Source organism: Oncorhynchus mykiss, chromosome 21 (assembly GCF_057628025.1).
Source record: "Oncorhynchus mykiss isolate SJ-2025 chromosome 21, ASM5762802v1, whole genome shotgun sequence".
Classification (NCBI taxonomy): Eukaryota; Metazoa; Chordata; class Actinopteri; order Salmoniformes; family Salmonidae; genus Oncorhynchus; species Oncorhynchus mykiss.
The window spans coordinates 19845876-19869107 of record NC_143042.1 but is presented as its reverse complement, the minus strand read 5'-3'; the positions used below and the strand labels follow the sequence as shown (position 1 = coordinate 19869107).

Here is a 23232-nt window from a genome sequence, read left to right as displayed (position 1 = left end):
GATCAGTTGTTAACCTACCTGTCCACAGCACCCTGCAGAGCAGCAATCCTGGTCTGCATCATCTGCAGGACCCCTGAGAAACAACACACAAACATCTCACTCAATTTATTGACATAAAATTTATATGATTGGCTTTTATGTAATGATGGAGAGTATAAGATGCTTTGTGAACTTTCTAAATGTATGCACTCAGCTGACTGTATCCTTGGTATTAAACACTTGAAACTTCTCTTGAGCTTTTGGTCTCAATTCCTTATTGCAAAGAGGTTGCAATAGCATTTGTCTTTTTAACAATAATACAACATTATTCTCTGTTCAAATAGAACACAATCACTTCAAAACTGAGACACTCGCTGACATTTTTTACAATCGTGTGACAGCAGCGCCCCTTATGGAATGTCAACAGCACTACAATGACAGCATATATTCCAGCATAGGGGTTCTCAAACCTTTTGGGGCTGGGGACCCCTTTTGTGATAGCAAATTGATCAGGAACCCCCTCATAATCAGAACACAAAAAAATGGTCTACACTGAGTTTAACTGTGACGTCTGCAGTGCATAGCCAGACTAATCTAGTCTTGTGCCAGGGGAAAGAACATTTAAAAGGGCCGCCATGGGGCAGAGATTTTTTGTTGCAGCTTTCAAGCTAAATACTGCAATTTAATACATTATGCCACAAACTTTAAATTACATTTACGTAAAAAAACTATATACAGTACCAGTCAAAAGTTAGGGTTTTCTTTACTTTAACTATTTTCTACATTGTAGAACAACAGTGAAGACATCAAAACTATGAAATAACACATATGGAATCATGTATTAACCAAATAAGTGTTAAGCAAATCAAAATATATTTTATATTTCATATTCTTCAAATTAGCGACCCATTGCATTGATGACAGCTTTGCACACTCTTGGCATTCTCTCAACCAGATTCATGAGGTAGTCACCTGGAATGGTTTTCAATTAACAGGTGTGCCTTATTAAAAGTTTGTTTGTGGAATTTCTTTCCTTAATGCGTTTGAGCCAATCAGTTGTTTTGTGACAAGGATAGACCACAATCAGAAGATAGCCCTATTTGGTAAAAGGCCAAGTCCATATTATGGCAAGCTCAAATAAGAGAAACGACAAGTGCAGTTGCAAAAACCATCAAGCGCTATGATGAAACTGGCTCTCACAAGGACCGCCACAGGAAAGGAAGACCCAGAGTTACATCTGCTGCAGAGGATACATTCATTAGAGTTACCAGCCTCAGAAATTGCAGCCCAAATAAATGCTTCACAGAGTTCAAGTAACAGACACATCTCAACATCAACTGTTCAGAGGAGACTGTGTGAATCAGGCCTTCATGGTTGAATTTCTGCAAAGAAACCACTACTAAAGGACACCATTAAGAAGAAGAGACTTGCTTGGGCCAAGAAGCATGAGCAATGGACATTAGACTGATGGAAATCTGTCCTTTGGTCTGATAAGTAAAAATGTGAGATTTTTGGTTCCAACCGCTGTGGCTTTGTGAAACACAGAGTAGGTGAAAGGATGATCTCCGCATGTGTGGTTCGCACCGTGAAGCATGCTGGAGGTGTTTTTCTGGTGACACTGTCTGTGATTTATTTAGAGTTCAAGGTATTACTTAACAAGCATGGCTACCACAGCATTCCGAAGCGATACGCCATCCCATCTGGTTTGCTCTTAGTGGGACTATCATTTGTTTTTCAACAGGACAATAATCCAACACACCTCCAGACTGTGTGTAAGGGCTATTTGAACAAGAAGGAGAGTGATGGAGTGCTGCATCAGATGACCTGGCCTTCACAATCACCCAACCTCAACCTATTTGAGATGGTTTGGGATGAGTTGGATCGCAGAGTGAAGGAAAAGCAGCCAACAAGTGCTCAGCATATGTGGGAACTCCTTCAAGACTGTTGGAAAAGCATTCCAGGTGAAGATGGTTGAGAGAATGGTTCAGAGAATGCCAAAGCTGCCATCAAGGCAGCATACCACCCTGCATCCCACTGCTGGCTTACTTCTGAAGATAAGCAGGGTTGGTCCTGGGCAGTCCCTGGATGGGAGACCAGGTGGTGTTGGAGGGCCAAAAAAATATGGCAGTGATTGGGGACATAACCCTGTGTAGGGTGCTGTCTTTCGGATGGGACGTTAAACGAGTGTCCTGACTCTCTGTGGTCACTAAAGATTCCCAATCTGTCCCTCGTATGGTTACCTAATCATCCCTAGTTTACAATTGTCTCATTCCTCTCCCCAGGTCGTTGCTGTAAATGAGAATGTGTTCTCAGTCAACTTACCTGGTAAAATAAGGGTTAATAAATAAAAGACAAAGGGTGGCTTCTTTGATGAATATAAAATATATTTTGATTTGTTTAACACTTTTTTGTTACTACACGATTCCATGTGTTATTTCATTGTTTTGATGTTTTCACTATTATTCTACAATGTAGTAAATCTTTTTTTTTTTATAAAAAAAATTGAATGAGTAGGTTTGTCCAAACTTTTGACTGGTACTGTATATACTTGGTGGAGTACTGTGGATATCAATATCCCTGTGAGCCTCCCAGGCCCATGTTGTCCAGGATTACATTTTAGATGAATAATATTATATTTTATCCACAGTACTTGTATTGTATTACACAGGGATCAGTGGCTTTTGGACATGGATCCCTTGGCCAAAAGCCCCTAGGGGCCCGCAGACCCCAGTTGAAAACCCCTGTTCCAAAAAGTCAGAAGTGCCATGATGATGACAAAAACAAATATGTGCTAAAGGTGTGTTACCTTCCAAAGACTCAATCCCAGTAGCTTGAGCAAGTAACTCCTCATGCCTGGCTACAACCTGACAGGAGAAATAAATACCACAGTCAGGAAGTCATTCAACACATAAAGGAAAAGTGTCTTTCCTACAGAAAATGTATACATACCAGCCATCAGTATAGAACAAACTGACTGGCTGATTAAACTAATAATCTATATAGATATGTCACTATGGGTCTCACATGTGTGAGATACAGTTGTGTGTGACAGATGATAGGTGTCACGTATACCTGGCTGTGGAGCTCCTTGTCCAGCTGACTGATGCCCTGAGCCAGCTTGGCCAGCTGTTCTGCGATGACAGCATGGTGGATGGCCTGGGCTGTGTACGTCTTCACGTCAAAGTCCTCTATGAGAAAATCAGCATAGCATTCTGGAGAAGAGGTGGATAAAAAGGAACAATTTATTAGCCATCCACTTCCTGGATTATGTATTACCCATGGTAAAGCAACAATATGGCCACACACATTAAACTACAAAACGTATTTCCAAAGACACTTTTATCACAAGTAAAGAATATTGAAAAACATAAACGATTATGACGCCTTGATGTCAGTCAATGATGGACTGCCCCGTCAACTCGGTAGCTTTCATTCCTGAACGACTACGGAGCTGATACACCTAGCTGAATAAAACAAACCATACACCTACATGAAGTAGAACTGATTGACAGAAAAGTATTGAAAATACATGTTAGAATACAGAATTTTACCATCACTTAACAGCAAATTCGTTGAAGCTCCTCCACTACCCTCCATGTTTTCCACGTCATCACACGATGACGTATAATTTCAGCGACAGGAAATGAACCAAACCAAACATTTTATTCTTCAAAAGAAAATATCAAACGATCTGTATTTGGTACCAAAGTTCATTGTGATAACGTTATTTATTTATACTTATTAGGTTCAAAGTTCAAAAATGAAAAGTTGTTCGGTGGACACGCCCACTAACGATACTGCGTGTTATTGTTTGCATTCGGGTGTTTGTGAACTTTATCTTGCTATCTTAATTACATAAAATATGAACGTTATCGAGTCACATCAACGTTAGAATAGGCCATAAACTGTATGCACCAAACTATTTCGACTGTGGAAAGAAAAGCATTTCCATGGCTAATAAGCTAGCCAACTGGTTAGCTAACTTCAGTGATTAAAAACATATGGTCTATGAAAAGGACGACCACCAACATGATGGACATGTTTGAGTAAGGGAAGTTCTGAAAATCTGTGCTCCTATGGTCCGGTAATAAAAGTAAGATGATCTGATCTTTGGACATTTTCAATTACTTGTTCAGCGGGTGGGATTTGTGCGGATAGCTGAAGTAGGTTGAGCAATAGCTATATCTCATCGTTTATTTTCCTGCTTTTCCAGGCTGGCATTCAGGTCACTGGTGAGGAAATTTGACTGTGACATTTGCTTCACTCCAATGATAGTTGCTCCTGACTTTATGTGTTCTGTCAAAGCCAGAGACAGTTAATTTACAAACAATGAAGGTAATATGAGATCACTTTTTTTCTAAAAGGAAATATTAGATGCCTCTCGAAATATAGGGACTTGGTGTCTGCAGTCATTGGATGTGTGAAGACTGTCAATTTTGGTGTCAATTAAATCCAACTTTATTGCTCAATGTATCTCTCAGCTGACCATCCTCTGATCGTGCAGTTTGCTGCCAGTGATGCCCAGACCCTGGCTGATGCAGCCTGTGTGGTCTCACCCTTCTCTGATGGAGTGGACCTCAACTGTGGCTGTCCCCAGCGGTGGGCCATGTCGGAAGGCTACGGTGCATGCCTTCTCAACAAACCTGAGCCTGTCAAAGACATGGTTTGACATGTCAGGAACCAAGTAGACAATCCTAACTACACAGCCTCCATCAAAATAAGGTAAGAGTGATCATATCACCAAATATAATTGTTTCACTTTTGCTTCCAAGACAAAAGAGCCTGTAACAGCTGTATTTTGCAAGCAACCTAAGTGTCATCAGAAGTTCCTTTTCCAGTCGTTGTTTCCGCTCTCTTTTCCCAGAATTCACAAGGACCTGTGATGTACGGTGGACCTGTGTCAGAAGGCAGAGGCGGCAGGGGTGTCCTGGATAACGGTCCATGGTCGGACCACCACCAGCGGTCCACTTTGACGCTATCAAGACCATCAAGGACAGCCTGTCAGTCCCTGTCATCGCCAACAGAGACATAAAGACCCACCGAGATGTGGAGACCACACATCAGCTCACTTGAGTTGATGGTCAGTTCAATTAGTGCAAATTTCAATTGATCCCTATTCCCAATGTTGTGCACTACTTTTGACCAGACTCCAAAGGCAGTCACACAGGGCTCTGGTCAAAAGTAGTGCACTGTGTATGGGAATAGGGTGTCATATGAGAGTTATTTCCTTGGGAAAGATGCTCTTGAAATGGCTTCATATTAAATCAATTTATATAGGCCAAAGTGATCCACAATGACAGGCTGTGCAGTTCTATGAAAATAAACCACAACATGGGGGTGGTTCTGGGAGGCACTATCATGGCTTATTTTTATAGAACTGCATAGCCCACTGTTTACTCCTTATCATAAACACTATCTTCTTTTCATCTGCATTTATTCTGTAACCTCTCATTCCCTCCAGGGAAATCATTCTCTGTTTATTGTGTCATCTTAACATATATTAATGGTAAATACTTAGAAGGGTAGCTAGAGGTTCCATGCAAATAAATAATTAGAGAAAATATAGAATATCTCTACAGGATCTGTATAGTTATATGGCTCACTCAAGACACTTCCCCTCCCACCCCACATGTCCTGTCTTGTAGGTGTGATGGCAGGCCGGGGGCTGTTGTCCAACCCGGCCATGTTCACTGGCTACAATGAGACCCCTCTTGAGTGTGTGTGGGACTGGGTGGACCTCACCACAAACCAGGGGACCCCCTTCACCTGCTTCCACCAGCACCTCATCTACATGCTGGAGAGGGTCAGCTCCCAGCCCGAGAGGAAGGTGATCAACTCCCTGCAAAGCAGCGCCGCAGTCATAGACTACCTCCACAACACATATGGCTCCAAAGACAGAAGGCCTATCATAAACACAGGCTAGGTATATTTTAATGTGTATGTTATTAATTTTATTTTCTATGGAATAAAATATTTTATTTACTATATTACCTTTTATTTTTTTATTCTGATAGTCCAGGTGTGCAGTGTGCATGCACATAATGTGTTTACCTGCAAAAAAAAAATGAAGGTCACATCAGATTCACTTCAACATGTCCAGTCAGACACGACTAGAACGTACAAACAAAACCAAACACATTACACCTAATTTCATCATATTTGAACTGTCCATGATGTGTACAGTATGGGATTTACAACATATGGCAGAACCTTATTGGTTCTCCTCAGTAGAGAATAAGCCAGTAAGCGAACAGATAAAACCTTCTGTATAACGTCATTCAAATGGGACCCAAAAAAAGTGACAGCAAAAAAAGAAGCGTAAAACAACTGTCTCCAAATTTAAGTTTGCCTTTCATCCTCCAGTTTCTTTGTTCGGGTGCCGTAAAGTAAGTTACATACTTTGCATAATTATTAAGAGGCTGAACTTGGCTCCTCGTATGTGTAGTTACTTACTATGTATTTCACAAAAGTGCTAACGTTAGCTAGTAACGTTACCAGTTAACTAAATAGCTATCGTGTCCTGCCTTAAAATATTGCCAGCTACCTGGCTGATGTCACCGCATGAGGCAAAGTCTTTAGCAATACCGTTAAACTTAGCTAGCTACTATTTCTATTAGGCGCAGCTACTATTTCTATGATATAAGGACATGTTACACACTGAATGAAACAGCATACGCTTAGTGCTGCTGGGTGTTATTAACCAAGCATGGGAACATAGTAACGTTACGTATCTTGCTAGGATAAGAGGCTTATCTCTGAAACAGGAACTACATTGTTGTTCTTAATACATTTGCATTGGTGGTTTCACAGTTAGCTGAAATATGTCCAGAGGAAACTAGCTAGCTACGTAGCAAGTTGAATCTTTCTCTTGTTGACATCAACAATTACACCAGTCCTTTTCCATTCTGGCAAAACAACATAACGTTACTGCCAGACTGTGAAAATAACCTTCGTTGCTAAAAATGTTTCATATTTTACAGACTGTATTGTTAGAGATGACGTTGCAATGGACTGCAGTTGCCCTCTTCCTCTATGTGGAAATAGGTGTACTCCTCATCCTCTGTCTACCCTTCGTCTCAGCCACCAGGTAGGAATGAGCCCTAACCAATCCTGATACTGCAACAACCCAGTAAGCGAAATTATGTTGACATTTTGTCTAAAATACGTATTTTCCAGACATTGAAGTCGGGTTGATTTTCAGTTCTGAATGAAAGTTGAAAATACGTCATTTGCAGATGTTAAAAATACATGTTTTTTTGGTCACGGTCGGAATACCAGGACGCATACTCAGAGCATTCGCCGACCAGCTGGCAAGTGTCAAACTGACATTTTCAACCATACCCACATGTTTCAAGCAGACCCCCATAGTCCCTGTGCCCATGAACGCCAAGGTAACCTGCCTAAATGACTTCCGCCACAGTAGCACTCACATCTGTAGCCAATGTTAGGTTCTAGTTATTAGAGTAAGAACCAGACGGACACTGTGAAAGCTTAAAGCTTAAACCAAGTTTATTCCTGCCAAAGGATCTAACAGCTGAATTGACAGAAACATGTTTACAATAGTGGTGATATTTGTACAACCGTTTGGGTGGAGTCTCCTCCTTCTCGCAAAACATAGTTTCCTGCCTAGCAATAAAGATACAAAGTGATATGGGCAATAAATGGTTCCTCTTCCCTTAACATGACCTGACCCCCTTCACCACTAATCCATGGCTCGCTCACCTTATTAATGTTGCCACATGTGATCGTTTTCCCTGCACTCAGCACATTCCAAGCTTAATTGCACACACCATACACCTTCCTCCTACAGATAACCATTAACTTCTGGTGTAGACCCTCTAAACCTAAGCACTCGATATTTCAATAGGATACCTGATAATTAACCCTATCCCAAGTTAAGGAGTTAGGAGCCAGAATCCATCACCATGAAAATCTTGAAAAAGCTGGTCATGGCTCAAATCAACACCATCATCCCAGAAACCTTGGACCCACTCTAATTTGCATACCGCCCCAACAGATCCACAGGTGATGCAATCTCTATTGAACTCCACACTGCCCTTTCCCACCTGGACAAAAGGAACACCTAGGTGAGAATACAACAGGTGTAAACCTTACAGTGTAATGCTTATTTACGAGCCCCTGACCAACAGTTCAGTGTTAAAAAATACGGATAAGAATAAGAGAAGTTTAAAAATAAAAAAAAGTAATTAAAGAGCAGCAGTAAAAAATAACAATATATACAGGGGGGTGCCAGTACAGAGTCAATGTGCAGGGACACCGATTAGTTGAGGTAGTTTGTACATGTAGGTAGAGTTAATTAAAGTGACTATGCATAGATGACAACAGAGTGTGGCCGTGGTGTGGAGGGGGGGGGGCAATGCAAATAGGCTAGCCATTTGACTAGATGTACAGGAGTCTTATGGCTTGGGGTAGAAGCTGTTTAGAAGCCTCTTGGACCTAGACTTAGCGCTCCGGTACTGCTTGCCGTGTGGTAGCAGAGAGAACCGTCTACGACTAGGGTGGCTGGAGTCTTTGACAATTTTTAGGGCCTTCTTCTGACACCGCCTGGTATAAAGGTCCTGGATGGCAGGGAGCTTGGCCCCAGTGATGTACTGGGCCGTACGCACTACCCTCTGTAGTGTCTTGCGGTCGGATCCCGAGCAGTTGCCATACCAGGCAGTGAGATAACCAGTCAGGATGCTCTCGATGGCGCAGCTGTAGAGCCTTTTGAGGATCTGAGGACCCATGCCAAATCTTTTCAGTCTCCTGAGGGGGAATAGGTTTTGTCGTGCCTGCTTCACGACTCTCATGGTGTGCTTGGATCATGTTAGTTCGTTGGCGATGTGGACACCAAGGAACTTGAAGTTTTCAACCTTCTCCACTGCAGCCCTGTCGATGAGAATGGGGGCGTGCTCGCTCATCTTGATCACGTTGAGGGAGAGGTCATTGTCCTGGCACCACATAGGCTGTCTTGTTGTCGGTGATCAGGCCGACCGACCAGTGCTATGGGTCGGTAGTCATTTAGGCAGGTTACCTTAGTGTTCTTGGGCACAGGCACTATGCTAGTCTGCTTATTACAGACTCAGACAGGGAGATGTTGTAAATGTCAGTGAAGATACTTGCTAGTTGGTCAGCACATTCTCGCCGTACACGTCCTGGTAATCTGTCTGGCCCTGCAGCCTTGTGAATGTATTTTATTACCCCTTTTTTTCTCCTCAATTTCGTGGTATCCAATAGTTGGAGTCTTGTCTCATCGCTGCAACTCCCATACGGACTCGGGAGAGGCGACGCGTCCTACAAAACACAACCAAACCTAGCTGCCAGTACACCGTACACCTTCTTGACACAACGCACATCCAACCCAGAAGCCAATGTGTCGGAGGAAACACCGTACACCTGGCGACCTGGTCAGTGTGCACTGCACCCAGCCCTCCACAGAAGTCGCTAGTGCGCGATGAGACAAAGATATCCCTGCCGGCCAAATCCTCCCTAACCCGGAAGATGCTGGGCCAATTGTGCATCGCTGGCTGCGACAGAGCCTGGGCTCGAACCCAGAGTCTCTGGTGGCACAGTGCGATGCAGTGCCTTAGACCACTGCGCCACCCAGGAGGCATTGTTCTTGTGAATCTTGACCTGTTAAAGGGTCTTACATCGGCTGCGGCTGCGTGATCAGACAGTCTTCCAGTACAGCTGGTGCTCTCATGCATGTTTCAGTATTATTTGCCTCAAAGTGAGCATAGAAGTAGTTTAGCTCATCTGGTAGGCTCGTGTCACTGGGCAGCTCTCGGCTGTGCTTCCCTTTGTAGTCTGTAATGGTTTGCAGGCCCAGACACATCCGACGATGTGGATGTCAGAGCCGGTGTAGTATATCTTGATCTTAGTCCTGTATTGACGCTTTGCCTGTTTGACTTTGCTTTATAAATACATTTGATTTGATTTGACGGTTCGTAGGGATTTCTTATAAGCTTCCGGGCTAGAGTCCCGCTCCTTGAAAGCGGCAGCTCTAGCCTTTAGTTCAGTGTGGATGCTGCCTGTAAGCCATGGCTTCTGGCTGGGGTATGGTCACTGTGGGGACGACGTCATCGATGCACTTATTGATGAAGCCAATGACAGATGTGGTGTACTCCTCACTGCCATTGGAGGAGTCCCGGAACATAGTCCAGTCTGTGCTAGCAAAACATTCCTGTAGTTTAGCATCTGCTTCATCTGACTACTTTTTTATTGATCTAGTCACTGGTGCTTCCTGCTTTAATTTTTGCTACTAAGCAGGAATCAGGAGGATGGATTTATGGTCAGATTTGCCAAATGTAGGGCGAGGGAGATTTTTGTATGCATGTCTGTGTGTGGAGTATAGGTGGTCCAGAGTTCTTTTCCCTCTGGTTGCACATTTAACATGTGATAGAAATTTGGTAAAACTCAGCCTCCTCTTCACGCATATCACGGGGCTCGGGGCCTGTTCCCCAGGGAGCTGTATATCCTCGGGCTCATCAGAGTCGTGAAAGGAAAAAAAGGATTCTGCTAGTCTGTGGTGAGTAATCGCAGTCCTGATGTCTAGAAGTTATTTTCGGTCATAAGAGACGGTAGCGGCAACATTATGTACCCTCTGCAACTGGATCCTGGACTTCTTGACGGGCTGCCCCTCAACACAGGGGCCCCTCAGGAGTGTGTGCTTATTCCCCTCCTGTACTCTCTGTTAACCTACAACTGCGTGGCCACGACTCCGACATCGAGTTTGCAGACGGCACGACGGTGGTAGGCCTGATCAACAACGACAATGAGACCACCTATAGGGAGGAGGTCAGAGACCTGGCAGTGTGTTGCCAGGACAACAACCTCTTCCTCAAGGTGAGCAAGACAAAGGAGATGATCGTGGACTATAGGATAATGAGGGCCAAGCACGCCCCCATTCAACGCTGTAGTGGAACGGGTCGAGAACTTCAAGTTCCTTGGTGTCTACAACACTTAAGAACCTATCATGGTCCAAACACACCAACACAGTCGTGAAGAAGGTACGACAACAACTCTTCCCCCTCAGGAGGCTGAAAAGATTTGGCATGGGTCCCTCAGATCCTCAAAGTTCTACAGCTGCACCATTGAGAGCATCCTGACTTGTTGCATCACCGCTTGGTATGGCAACGGCTCTGCATCCGACCGCAAGGTGCTACAAAAGGTAGTGCGTACAGCACTTCACTGGGGCCAAGCTTTCTGCCATCCAGGACCTATATACCAGGTGGTGTCGGAGGAAGGCCCTAAAAATTGTTAAAGACGCCAGCCACCCAAGTCAGACTGTCCTCTATGCTACCGCACGGCAAGTGGTACGGTAAGTCTGGGACCAAAAGGCTCCTTAACAGGTTCTACCCCAAAGCCACAAGACTGCTAAACAGTTAATCAAATGCCAACCTGACTATTTGCACTGACCCCCGTATTTTATTCTTATTTGTGCTTTTTGCTAGGACTCTCTTGCACAGGCTCAATGCACACTCACTGGACTCTAACCACACACTCACACATGCTACACTGACACCCCAACACGGACACACAGACAAAACATACACATGCATATTACAACACACACACACACACACATTCATATTCCTTCACACTCTTCACATACGCTGCTGCTACTCTCTGTTTATTATCTATGCATAGTCACTTTACCCCTACCTACATGTACATATTACTTCGACTAATCCGTACCCCTGCACATTGACTCGGTACCGGTACCCCTTGTATATAGCCTCGTTATTGTTATTTTGTTACTTTTTTTCATTTAGTTTATTTAGCAAATGTCTTACTTTTTAAAACTCTGCATTGTTGGTTAAGCATTTCACGGTAAGGTCTACCTACACCTGTTCATCCCAAATGTGTTTGATGGGGTTGAGGTCAGGGATCTGTGCAGGCCAGTCAAATTATTCCACACCAATCGCGACAAACAATTTATGTTTGTACCTCGCTTTGTGCATTGGGGCATTGTCATGCTGAAACAGGAAAGGGCCTTCCCCAAACTGTTGCCACAGAGTTGGAAGCACAGATTGTCATTGAATGCTGTAGCGTTAAGATTTAACAAGAATAGACTGACGAGTTTCAGGAGGAAGGTCTTTGTTTCTGGCCATTTTGAGCCAGTAATCGAACTCACAAATACTGATGCTCCAGATACTCAACTAGTCTAAAGAGGGACAGTTTTATTGCTTCTTTAATTAGAACACAGTTTTTAGCTGTGCTAACATAATTGCAAAAGGGTTTTCTAATGATCAATTAGACTTTTAAAATGATAAACTTGGATTAGCTAACACAACGTGCCATTGGAACACAGTGATGGTTGCTGATAATGGGCCTCTGTAGAAATTCCATAAAAAACCTGCCACAATAGTCATTTACAACATTAGCAATGTCTACACTGTATTTCTGATCAATTTGATGATATTTTAATGGACAAAAAATGTCCTTTAAAAAAACAAGGACATTTCGAAGTGACCCCAAACTTTTGAACGGTAGTGTAGAACATTTACCGTTAATTCCTATAATTTCTAATCTATAATGTTTGTTTGGTAATGGTAATTTCTGTTAATTCATTCGATCTATTATTGTTCTAGTTTTACCGTTCTCACTGTCAAAGTGGACACGTTTGCAGAGCGCACAACCTATGCTACTATTGTGATAACTCATAATAAACTCATTTGTTTTTGTCAATTAAGACGTTGTCTTTTGTTTGGAGTGCTACTGTCAATGTTGAGTAAGGACGGTCACGCGTCATGAAGGCAGTCAAATTCCATTTGACCATTTGGTCACGGTAATTAGGCTACTCCAAGCTCTGATGCTGCTGATGGTCATTCGTAGTCTAACAAACATGCTAACTGTTTCAAAACAGGTGCATAATAATGTTTCACTCTAAATGAAAACAAAATTGCACACTAAATTTAGTATATGTAAAGACAAGATTAAATCAAGAATACTCTGACAATTTTAGCTGCTTATCACTTGTGAATTATCACTTGTGAATGATGCCCAGCTTAAGGCAAGAAAAAAATACCTTTTTTATTTATTTTTTATCATAGTTGCAAACCTCATGTAGCCTTGGTCATATGTTTTGATAAGGTTTGTATCACAACTAAAGGGGCCAAATTATTTTTAATCAAGCACATTAATCTGCTTCACAAGGGGTGCAGAGCCTAACTGCCATACATAAGCAGCGCTTGAGTTTCAAGTTTGGGGAAGATATTTTTTTTTTTAAATGGTGGAAATTATAATAATTGCCCTAACCCGTACAGCGCTAGACAAATTGTGCGCCGCCCTATGGGACTCCCGGTCACGGCCGGTTGTGATAAAGCCCGGGATTGAACCTGGGTCTGTAGTGATGCTCCTAACACTGCAATGCAGTGCCTTAGACCGCTGCACCACTCGGGAGCCAATGCCACAGAGTTCTTAGCAAATCTTGTCTGCTAAATGAACTAGTGTAGCCCACAGAGACATGGCATAGCCAGATCAGGACCTCCCTTTTGATAACCACGCAGTGTGAAGGGAAAATGTAATGCTTTGATCGAGTGGAAACGTCATAAAATAGGCCTACCTGGTGAGTTCTTAGCAAATCTTGTCTGCTAAATGAACTAGTGTAGCCCACAGAGACATGGCATAGCCAGATCAGGACCTCCCTTTTGATAACCACGCAGCGTGAAGGGAAAATGTAATGCTTTGATCGAGTGGAAACGTCATAAAATAGGCCTACCTGGTGAGCTCTTATCCCTTGCGCAAATAGTCTACAGATGTCTGTCACGAGCTCACTGGCATGGCGAACTCTAAGAATATTTTAGTTTGCTAGTGTGAGAACTTCTGGTTGAACCCAAGTTGATAGTTGATACAATGTTTCAAGTTCATTGCAGACAGGCCATGCGTAGCCAATGTGATTTATAGGATATTTATTTTTGTCAGGATATTTTCTACCTACAGGTTGCCATGTTTTATTTGTTGACTTTATGTAGGCTAATTTTACAAAGTTGATAATGGCAATACAGTTACTTTTTTGGTTTGTATCATTTTCATTTAGATTTTGATAGAATTTTGATTCACCACATGTCAATGATTGAGATACGAAGACATTATTATAAATTAAATAAAACCGTTCAACTAAAATGTGCATCTGAAAACCATAACCCGGCACACAGATCAGTAAAATTGTAAGAAATTGGCATTCCACTCGTGTTGCATATTACCGGCAACTTCAGGAAAGTAGAAACCCAGCAGGAGAAGGAGGAGGATGGTCGGGTCACGTTAATAAGTTTTAATTATCTTGATCTCTGGCTCCCTCTTGAGTCATTTGTGTCTTATTTAATTAAATAGTTTGCTTGAAGCGTCAGACAAGCATCTAGATTTTTATTAAAACACACAGGGTGTGTCTATAAATGGAAAATACAAATTTTAAAATTTCTACCAATTGATTGGTAGAAAGAACGGAGGACTTTCGGTCGACAAGTTGTTTTTATTTTTGTCGGGGACAGCCCTAAGCTGCATCCAGGGATTTTTTATTAGACATTGATTTGCTTTTGCAGTGTTCTGAGTCTCAGCATTATGTTTTTGTGCTCTTTTGCAGATGGCAGAGTATCTTCCAGCTAAGAATATGGAACAAAATGGCCAGGTTTTGGAATAAATTCTTCCTCGCCATGATCATAATCCTTATAGTCCTCTTCCTCGGTAAGATGATGCCAGAAAGTGTCATGGTTTAATTTACTCACAGATCATAATCACTCTCAATAATGACAATCTCATACAATGCTTTTGCAATCTCCATGTCTTACCATGTTTAACCATGTCGTACCACACCTGCACACCCTTCTGTCCTCCTATAGATGCTGTGCGTGAGGTGAGGAAGTATTCGGGGGCGGGAAACAGCAAGGATGCTAATCTGCATCCCAACATGTTTGACAACCTCCACATGAAGCTGTTCAGAGCCCAGAGGAACCTCTACATCTCTGGCTTTTCCCTCTTTCTCTGGCTGTAAGTCCTGGATCGGTCTGTCCATCACTCACCCATTGACATACTGAATCTTCACTGTGTCGTCTTCACATTGGGATGGATACTGGTGAAAACCAGCCATTGCATGGATTGTCATAATCTTAGAGATTTCTTTATTCATTACAATGACCATAACACCCTGGTCGTATTCAGGAGGGCACATCGTAGCAAAATGTTTAAGCAACAGAAATCTAAAAAATATGTTCAGATGGACAAGTTCAGGTGGCAGCTCTGTTGGATTTTTTTTAAATCAGTATTGAACACAATCTATGTCTGTTTCCCTACAGAGTGCTGAGGCGGGTGATCACTCTGATCAACCAGCTGGCGACGGCGTCTAGCACCACGGCCTCTCTGCAGACCAAGGCAGAGAGTGATAACCAAACTGCCAAGAAATACATGGAGGACAACGAGCTACTGAAACAGGTGAAGTCATACCCAGTATCACTGCCCTTTCTGCACCTGAGCCCATATTTAAAAGGGTCTCAAAAAGAAGAGGAGCGCTGATCTAAGATAAGGCTCCCCTTGTCCACAGAAACAAATTCATTTAGATGTAAGGCGAAATGGATGTTATATCAGAACTACTACTCAGAGATATGGGTCTTCATCCACACTAAAAGTAACTAAAATAATTTTGGTATTACATAAGGTTGAGAGGTGTGATTAATGGTTAATGTGTTTTCTTTCAGACTCTGATGGATGGGAAGGGGAACAAGGCCACAGCAGAGGGAAACGAGCTGCTGAAAAAAGAGATGGAGAAACTGAGAGGAGAACTGAAGGGCTCAGGGGAAGGTGAGGAAAATACACAGACAATACTTTTGTGACAGACTGAATAATAGAATCAAAAATCCAATAATACTGAAATCATTTGAAAATGTACAACTACAATACAATAACCAACCAAATGAAATCAGACCATAATGACAGGAAAACAAACATGGGCTTCAATTACTGTTCAAGAATGTGCACTTTGACCCATAGCATGTCACCTTTTAGAGAGATTGGATGATATGCATGGGAATTGGATGATAATGGGAATGCTTTGGGGTTAATGTTTTACCTAGCCTTGAAAAAGTCCCAATCCGAGATGGAAGCTATGAAGAAACAATCCGATGGACTGACCAAAGAATACGACCGACTGCTGAAAGAACACCAGGTAACCCCAGACCAGCTCGCATACAGTATCTACAATTAGCCTACAGTGCCTTCAGAAAGTATTCACACCCCTTGACTTTTTCCAAATGTTGTTGTGTTACATTTTGCCAATGGCCTACACACAATACCCCATAATGTCAAAGTGGAAACATGTTTTTTTGAAATTTGTACAAATTAATGAAAAATAAAAAGCTGAAATGTCTTGAGTCAATATGTATTCAACCCCTAATAAGTTCAGGGATGAACATTTGCTTAACAAATCGCATAATAAGTTGCATGGACTCTGTGCAATAAGTGTTTAACATGATTTTGAAGGACTACCTCCTCTCTGTACCGCACAAATACAAATAATTGTAAGATCCCTCCGTTGAGCAGTGAATTTCTAACACAGATTCAACCACAAAAACCAGGAAGGTTTTCCAATGCCTTGCAAAGAAGGGCACCTATTGGTAGATAGGTAAAATTACAATAAAAAAAGCAGACATTGAATATCCCTTTGAGCATGGTGAAGTTATTAATTACACTTTGGATGGTTTATCAATACACCGTCACTACAAAGGTTCAGGCGTCCTTCCTAGCTCCGTTGCCAGAGAGTGAGGAAACTGCTCTGGGACCGCCATGAGGCCAATAGTGACTTTAAAACAGTTTAAGTTTAATGGCTGTGACAGGGTAACTGAGGATGGATCATTAACATTCTAGTTACTCCACAATATTAACCTAATTGACATAGTGAAAAGATGGAAGCATGAACATATTTTTTTTTTTCAATATCCCAAAACATGCATCCTGTTTGCAATAAGGCACTAAAGTAATACTGCAAAAAATGTGGCAAAGCAAATATATTTTTGTCCTGGATGCAAAGTGTTATGTTTGGGGAAAATCCAATGCAACACATGACTGAGTACCACTCTCCATATTTTGGGGCATTGTGGTGGCTGCATCATGTTATGGGTATGCTAGTAATTTTTAAAGACTGGAGTTTTTCATCATAAAAAATAAATGGGATGGAGCTAAGCACTGGCAAAATATTACAGGAAAACCTAGTTCAGTCTCCTTTCCACCAGATACTGGGAGAATTCACCTTTCAGCAGGACAATAACCTAAAACAAAAGGCCACATCTTCACTGGAGTTGTTTACCAAGACGATAGTGAATGTTCCTAAGTGGCCGAGTTACAGTTTTGACTAAAATCTATGGCAAGACCTGAAAATTGTCTAGCAATGATCAACAAAATTTGACAGAGCTTTAAGAGTTTTGAAAAGCATAATGGGCAAATACTTCTCAATCTAGGTGTGGAAAGCTCTTAGATTCTTAGATTCACAGCTGTAATCTCTACCAAAGGCTCTTACAAAGTATTGACTCAGGGGTGTGAGTACTCATGAAAATGAGATTTCTGTAATTAATTTTCAACAAATTGTGCAAAAAAATTCTAAAAACACGTTTTCACTTTGTCGGAATCGTGTATAGATAAGTGAGACTTTTTTTATTTAATCCATTTTGAATTCAGGCTGTGACAACATGTAGAATAAATCAAGAGGGATGAATAATTTCTGAAGGCACTGTACATGTTTGATTTGATATTACTGCTCACCCTGCCTTGTTCAAAGCTGTCATGACTTAGATGCTGTATATTACTACCCTGCTCAAATGTAGACGGAATATTTCAGCTCTGACTTTAGTACTACTACTGTACATTTAACTCTACCACTTTACACATATACTGTATATATTGTTTTTTCCAGAATCTTCAAGAGTGTGGAGACAAAAAGGATGATTGATCGGGGTTATGACTACAGCTGTCAGAACGTTTACAGATTGTACCAAGAAACCAGAAAAAAAACACTGTCACGCACGCTATCATTTTCCTTTGACATACTGAAGCACTCTGCATGACGTCACCAAAATAACCCTCCAAAGCACCACTGAGCTGGCAAACATTAGATAAAAAGCACCTGAGCACGTTTGTAATAGAATAGCTACTACACCAGCATAGAAATAGTATTTGCTGACATTTGGAGAATTTCACAGTTGTGAATGAATGCCTGCATGCATGGGTGTCCAAGCTTCAGATTACAGTGGTCTTCTACTGTGAATGTATTTTTTATGTAATGGGCTTGCTATGCTGTTTTTTCCCTGTATATGGCAAGAGTACCACCGTTGCGTTCATATCCATTTTGTTTCACCTTAGCAGTTAGGCGTATTACAGATTGAGTTGTATGTGTTTTGTAAAACAAAATTAGCATTGAATTAGTGGTAGAGAAGCTATATTGAGTTATTGAATATTTGATATCAATGGTGATGTTCTGTTTTCATTCCTCTTAGATGTGAAGGGTTTGTGAATATTACACAGGGTCATGATTTTCTGTTTTGTAATAAGGATACTGAAACGGAAAAGTCTGAGCAAATTCATCTTTCCTCTTCTCACTCAGACTCTCTGTATTGACTGTCCCAGCCCAGGGGTTGGGTTGGGTAGACCGGGTCAGCACTTGGAGTGGGTAATAGACCAACAAACTTCCTCCAGCCCCCATCCCCTAAGTACTTATCTCCTATAGGGCCCCAGTACTGTACTGACTGAATAAGTGCCTTTCAGACCACTGTAGAGATTTTCTCATTGCGAGTACAAAAATCTGCTTTGAGTAAGAAAGTGTTGCAATATTCCAGTATTGCTCACTATTAGTTGTTTTTGTTGCGAAATACATTTTTTTTAGTTTGGAAAAATTGTCTCCACATACCAACATGTTATCCCATAATAAAAATGTTTTACTGTTGTGTTACATTTACAAGTTATTCCCTGTTTAATCGAAGAAATGCAACTATTTTTTTTAAGCGAGTGAGAAATGCCATCCATTTCATTAGCTTCACAAAACAAAGTGATTCATATACGTTTTTTCCTTGGTATCGCTTGCAAACTCAGCAAAAAAAGAAACGTCCTCTTTGTCAACTGTGTATATTTTCAGCAAACTTAACATGTGTAAGTACTTGAATGAACAAAAAGATTCAACAACTGAGACATAAACTGAACAAGTTCCACAGACATGTGACTAACGGAAATTGAATAATGTGTCCCTGAACAAAGGGGGGGTCAAAATCAAAAGTTAGTCCGTATCGGGTGTGGCCACCAGCTGCATTAAGTACTGCAGTGCATCTCCTCATGGACTGCACCAGATTTGCCAGTTCTTGCTGTGAGATGTTACCCTACTCTTCCACCAAGACGTCTGCAAGTTCCCAGACATTTCTTGGGGGGAATGGGCCTAGCCCACCCTCTGATCCAACAGGTCCCAGACGTGCTCAATGGGATTGAGATCCGGGCTCTTCGCTGGCCATGGCAGAACACTGACATTCCTGTCTTGCAGGAAATCACGGACAGAATGAGCAGTATGGCTGGTGGCATTGTCATGCTGGAGGGTCATGTCAGGATGAGCCTGCAGGAAGGGTACCACATGAGGGAGGAGGATGTCTTCCCTGTAACGCACAGGGTTGAGATTGCCTGCAATGACAACAAGCTCAGTCTGATGATGCTGTGACACACCGCCCCAGACCATGATAGACCCTCCAAATCAATCCCGCTCCAGAGTACAGTCCTCGGTGTAACACTCATTCCTTCGACGATAAACGCAAAACCGACGATCTACCCTGGTGAGACAAAACCACAACTCGCCAGTGAAGAGCACTTTTTAACCAGTTCTGTCTGGTCCAGCGACGGTGGGTTTGTGGCCATAGGTGATGTTGTTGCCGGTGAGGTTCTGCCTTACAACAGGCCTACAAGCCCTCAGTCCATCCTCTCAGCCTATTGCGGACAGTCTGAGTACTGATGGAGGGATTGTGCGTTCCTAGTGTAACTCAGGCAGTTGTTGCCATCCTGTACCTGTCCTTCGGATGTACCGATCCTGTGCAGGTGTTACACGTGGTCTGCCGCTGCGAGGACGATCAGCTGTCCGTCCTGTCTTCCCTGTAGCGCTGTCTTAGGCGTCTCACAGTACGGCCATTGCAATTTATTGTCCTGGCCACATCTGCAGACCTCATGCCTCCTTGCAGCATGCCTAAAGCACGTTCACGCAGATAAGCAGGGACCCTGGGCATCTTTCTTTTGGTGTCAGTAGAAAGGCCTCTTTAGTGTCCTGAGTTTTCATAACTGTGAACTTAATTGCCTTCAGGTGCATATCCATGAATTGTTTATGGTTCATTGAACACGCATGAGAAACAGTGTTTAAACCCTTTACAATGAAGATCTGTGAAGTTATTTAGATTTTTATGAATTATATTTGAAAGACGATCGTGAAAAAGAGATGTTTCTTTTTTTGCTGAGTTTATAAATTTGGCCCACCAACCCCAGTAATTGAAATTGGATTTATTACCAGTATGCAATACTGCCACCTATTGGATTTGATCAGAACTGAAATAAGAAAGCTCCTGCTACACACCAAAGGCAGAGAACAGCTATGATAAGCTGGCACAGTGGCATCTCCTGTGGCACAACAGTCACACAGACATGAACAGTAGCCCCGTTTATACCTGCTGCCAACATGTCCTTTGCCCTGATCTTATTCTGATTGTGCCCTTAGTTTTAGACAGGTTTAAGCGATTAAAAGGCGCATTATGATCAGATCTTACACAGCGAATTCTCCAGTGTTAAATCAACACAGTGTTAACTGTAACAATGGACAAATCAAATTGTATTTGTCACATGCACCGAATACAACAGGTGTAGACCTTACCGTGAAATGCTTACTTACAAATCCTTAACCAACAATGCAGTTCAAGAAATAGTTAAGAAAATATTGACCAAATAAATTAAAGTAAAAAATAAAATCAAAGTTAACACAATAACGAGGCTATATACTGGGGGTACCAGTACTGAGTCAATGTACAGGGGTGCAGGTTAGTCAAGGTAATTTGTACATGTAGGTAGGGATAAAGTGACAATGCATAGATAATAACCGCAAGTAGCAGCAGTGTAAAAACAGAGGGGGGTTGGCCATTTGTAGTCCATGTGGCCATTTGATTAATTGTTCAGCACTCTTATGGCTTGGAGTAGAAGCTGTTAAGGAGCCTTTTGGACCTAGACTTGGTGCTCCGATACCGCTTACAGTGCGGTCGCAGAGAGAACAGTCTATGACTTGGGTGACTGGAGTCTTTGACAATTTTTCGGGCATTCCTGACACCGTCTAGTATATAGGTCCTGGATGGCAGGAAGCTTGGCCCCAGTAATGTACTGAGCCGTACACACTACTAGAGGTCGACCGATTATGATTTTTCAACGCCGATACAGATTATTGGAGGACCAAAAAAAGCTGATACTGATTATTCAGCCGATTTTTCTCTTCTTTTTTCCCTTTTTTGTTTGTAATAATGACAATTACAACAATACTGAATGAACACTTATTTTAACTTTAATATAATACATCAATAAAATCAATTTAGCCTCAAATAAATAATGAAACGTTCAATTTGGTTTAAATAATGCAAAAACAAAATGTTGGAGAAGAAAGTAAAAGTGCAATGTGTGCCATGTAAGAAAGCTAAAGTCTAAGTTCCTTGCTCAGAACATGAGAAAGCTGGTGGTTCCTTTTAACATGAGTCTTCAATATTCCCAGGTAAGAAGTTTTAGGCTGTAGTTATTATAGGAATTATAGGACTATTTCTCTCTATACCATTTGTATTTCATTAACCTTTGACTATTGGATGTTCTTATAGGCACTTTAGTATTGCCAGTGTAAGTATCGCTTCCGTCCCTCTCCTCGCTCCTACCTGGGCTCGAACCAGGAACACAATGACAACAGCCACCCTCGAAGCAGCATTACCCATGCAGAGCAAGGGGAACAACTACTCCAAGTCTCAGAGCGCGTGATTACGAGTCTGCTGCTGCCTACCATCGCTCAGTTAGACTGCTCTATCAAATCATAGACTTAGTTATAACATGATAACACACAGAAATACGAGCCTTAGGTCATTAATATGGTCAGATCTGGAAACTATCATCTCGAAAACAAGACGTTTATTCTTTCAGTGAAATACGGAACCGTTCCGTATTTTAACTAACAGGTGGCATCCATAAGTCTAAATATTCCTGTTACATTGCACAACCTTCAATGTTATGTCATAATTACATACAATTCTGGCAAATTAGGCGGCCCAAACTGTTGCATATACACTGACTCTGCGTGCTATGAACGCAAGAGAAGTGACACAATTTGGTTAATATTGCCTGGTAACCTGGATTTCTTTTAGCGATTAATCGGTCGACCTCCGCCTTACGGTTGGATGCCGAGCGATTTCCATACCAGGCGGTGATGCAACCGGTCAGAATGCTCTCGCTGGTGCAGCTGTTTAACTTTTTGAGGATCTGGGGGACCCATGTCAAATCTTTTCAGTCTCCTCTTCACAATTGTCTTGGTGTGTTTGGACCATGATAGTTTGTTGGTGATGTGGAAACCAAGGAACTTGAATCTCTCGACCCGCTCCGCTGCAGCCCCATCGATGTTAATGGGGGCCTGTTTGGCCCTCCTTTTCCTGTAGTCCACGATCAGCTCCTTTGTCTTGCTAACATTGAGGGAGAGGTTGTTGTCCTGGCACCACACTGCTAGGTCTCTGACCTCCTCCCTATAGGCTATCTCATCTTTGCCGCTGATCAGGCCTACCACTGTCAAACTTAATGAGAGTGTTGGAGTCGTGCTTGGCCACACAGTCGTGGATGAACAGAAAGTATAGGAGAGGACTAAGCATGCACCCCTGAGTGGCCCCAGGGTTCAGCGTGGCAGATGTGTTGTTGCCGCCTACCCTTACCACCTGGGGGGGCGGCCCGTTAGGAAGTCCAGGCTCCAGTTGCAGAGGGAGGTGTTTAGACCCAGGGTCCTTAGCTTAGTGATGAGCTTTGTGGGCACTATGGTGCTGAGCTGTAGTCAATGAACAGCATTCTCACATAGGTGTTCCTTTTGTCCAGGTGGGAAAGGGCAGTGTGGAGTGCAATAGAGATTGCATCATCTGTGGATCTGTTGGGGCGGTATGCGAATTGGAATGGGTCTAGGGTTTCTGGGATGATGGTGTTGATATGAGCCATGACCAGCCTTTCAAAGCACTTCATGGCTACCGACGTGAG

General features: G+C 42.3%; 2 protein-coding genes and 1 pseudogene across 6 annotated transcripts in view; 2 read left to right on the top strand and 1 right to left on the bottom strand.

Annotated features, from left to right (window-relative positions):
* The window catches only part of cog5 (component of oligomeric golgi complex 5), an 88749-nt gene extending 84144 nt beyond the window's left edge, over positions 1-4605 (bottom strand). The window contains exons 1-4 of one of the 2 annotated variants that reach the window (XM_021577402.3): positions 3531-4605; positions 3052-3191; positions 2786-2843; positions 19-73 (exon numbers count right to left, since the gene is read on the bottom strand). In XM_021577402.3, the coding sequence (XP_021433077.1) occupies positions 19-73; positions 2786-2843; positions 3052-3191; positions 3531-3576 (299 nt within the window). In that variant the 5' untranslated portion in view covers positions 3577-4605. The remainder of the gene's footprint in view (positions 1-18; positions 74-2785; positions 2844-3051; positions 3192-3530) is intronic. The other variant, XM_090214170.1, reaches the window with a different exon arrangement.
* On the top strand, positions 4152-5964 carry LOC110500195 (tRNA-dihydrouridine(20a/20b) synthase [NAD(P)+]-like; annotated as a pseudogene). The gene is made up of 4 exons (XR_016490220.1): positions 4152-4314; positions 4461-4701; positions 4844-5059; positions 5625-5964. The product of XR_016490220.1 is annotated as a tRNA-dihydrouridine(20a/20b) synthase [NAD(P)+]-like (transcript).
* Positions 5965-6131: 167 nt separating this feature from the next.
* Positions 6132-18912, top strand: bcap29 (B cell receptor associated protein 29). 3 transcript variants are annotated; one of them, XM_090214174.1, is made up of 10 exons: positions 6206-6365; positions 6960-7066; positions 7258-7370; positions 7997-8066; positions 14564-14664; positions 14820-14967; positions 15273-15408; positions 15672-15774; positions 16047-16138; positions 17879-18912. In XM_090214174.1, the coding sequence occupies exons 2-10, from the start codon at positions 6975-6977 to the stop codon at positions 17912-17914; spliced, it is 891 nt and encodes a 296-aa protein (XP_090070300.1). In that variant the 5' UTR covers positions 6206-6365; positions 6960-6974; the 3' UTR covers positions 17915-18912. The 3 variants fall into 3 exon arrangements, with proteins under 3 accessions (XP_021433080.3, XP_090070300.1, XP_036813475.2); XM_021577405.3 differs by lacking the exons at positions 7258-7370; positions 7997-8066 and having other exon boundaries at positions 6132-6365; XM_036957580.2 differs by lacking the exons at positions 6206-6365; positions 7258-7370; positions 7997-8066 and having other exon boundaries at positions 6941-7066.
* Positions 18913-23232: the final 4320 nt, after the last annotated feature.

Bases quoted from the DNA above. Each gene is read 5' to 3' on its own strand.
- bcap29 (XM_090214174.1), top strand. From the start codon at position 6,975: ATGACGTTGCAATGGACTGCAGTTGCCCTCTTCCTCTATGTGGAAATA. The intron at 7,371-7,996 runs GTAACCTGCCTA...CCGCCCCAACAG, and splicing joins CTGTGCCCATGAACGCCAAG to ATCCACAGGTGATGCAATCT. The intron at 16,139-17,878 runs GTAACCCCAGAC...TGTTTTTTCCAG, and splicing joins GACTGCTGAAAGAACACCAG to AATCTTCAAGAGTGTGGAGA.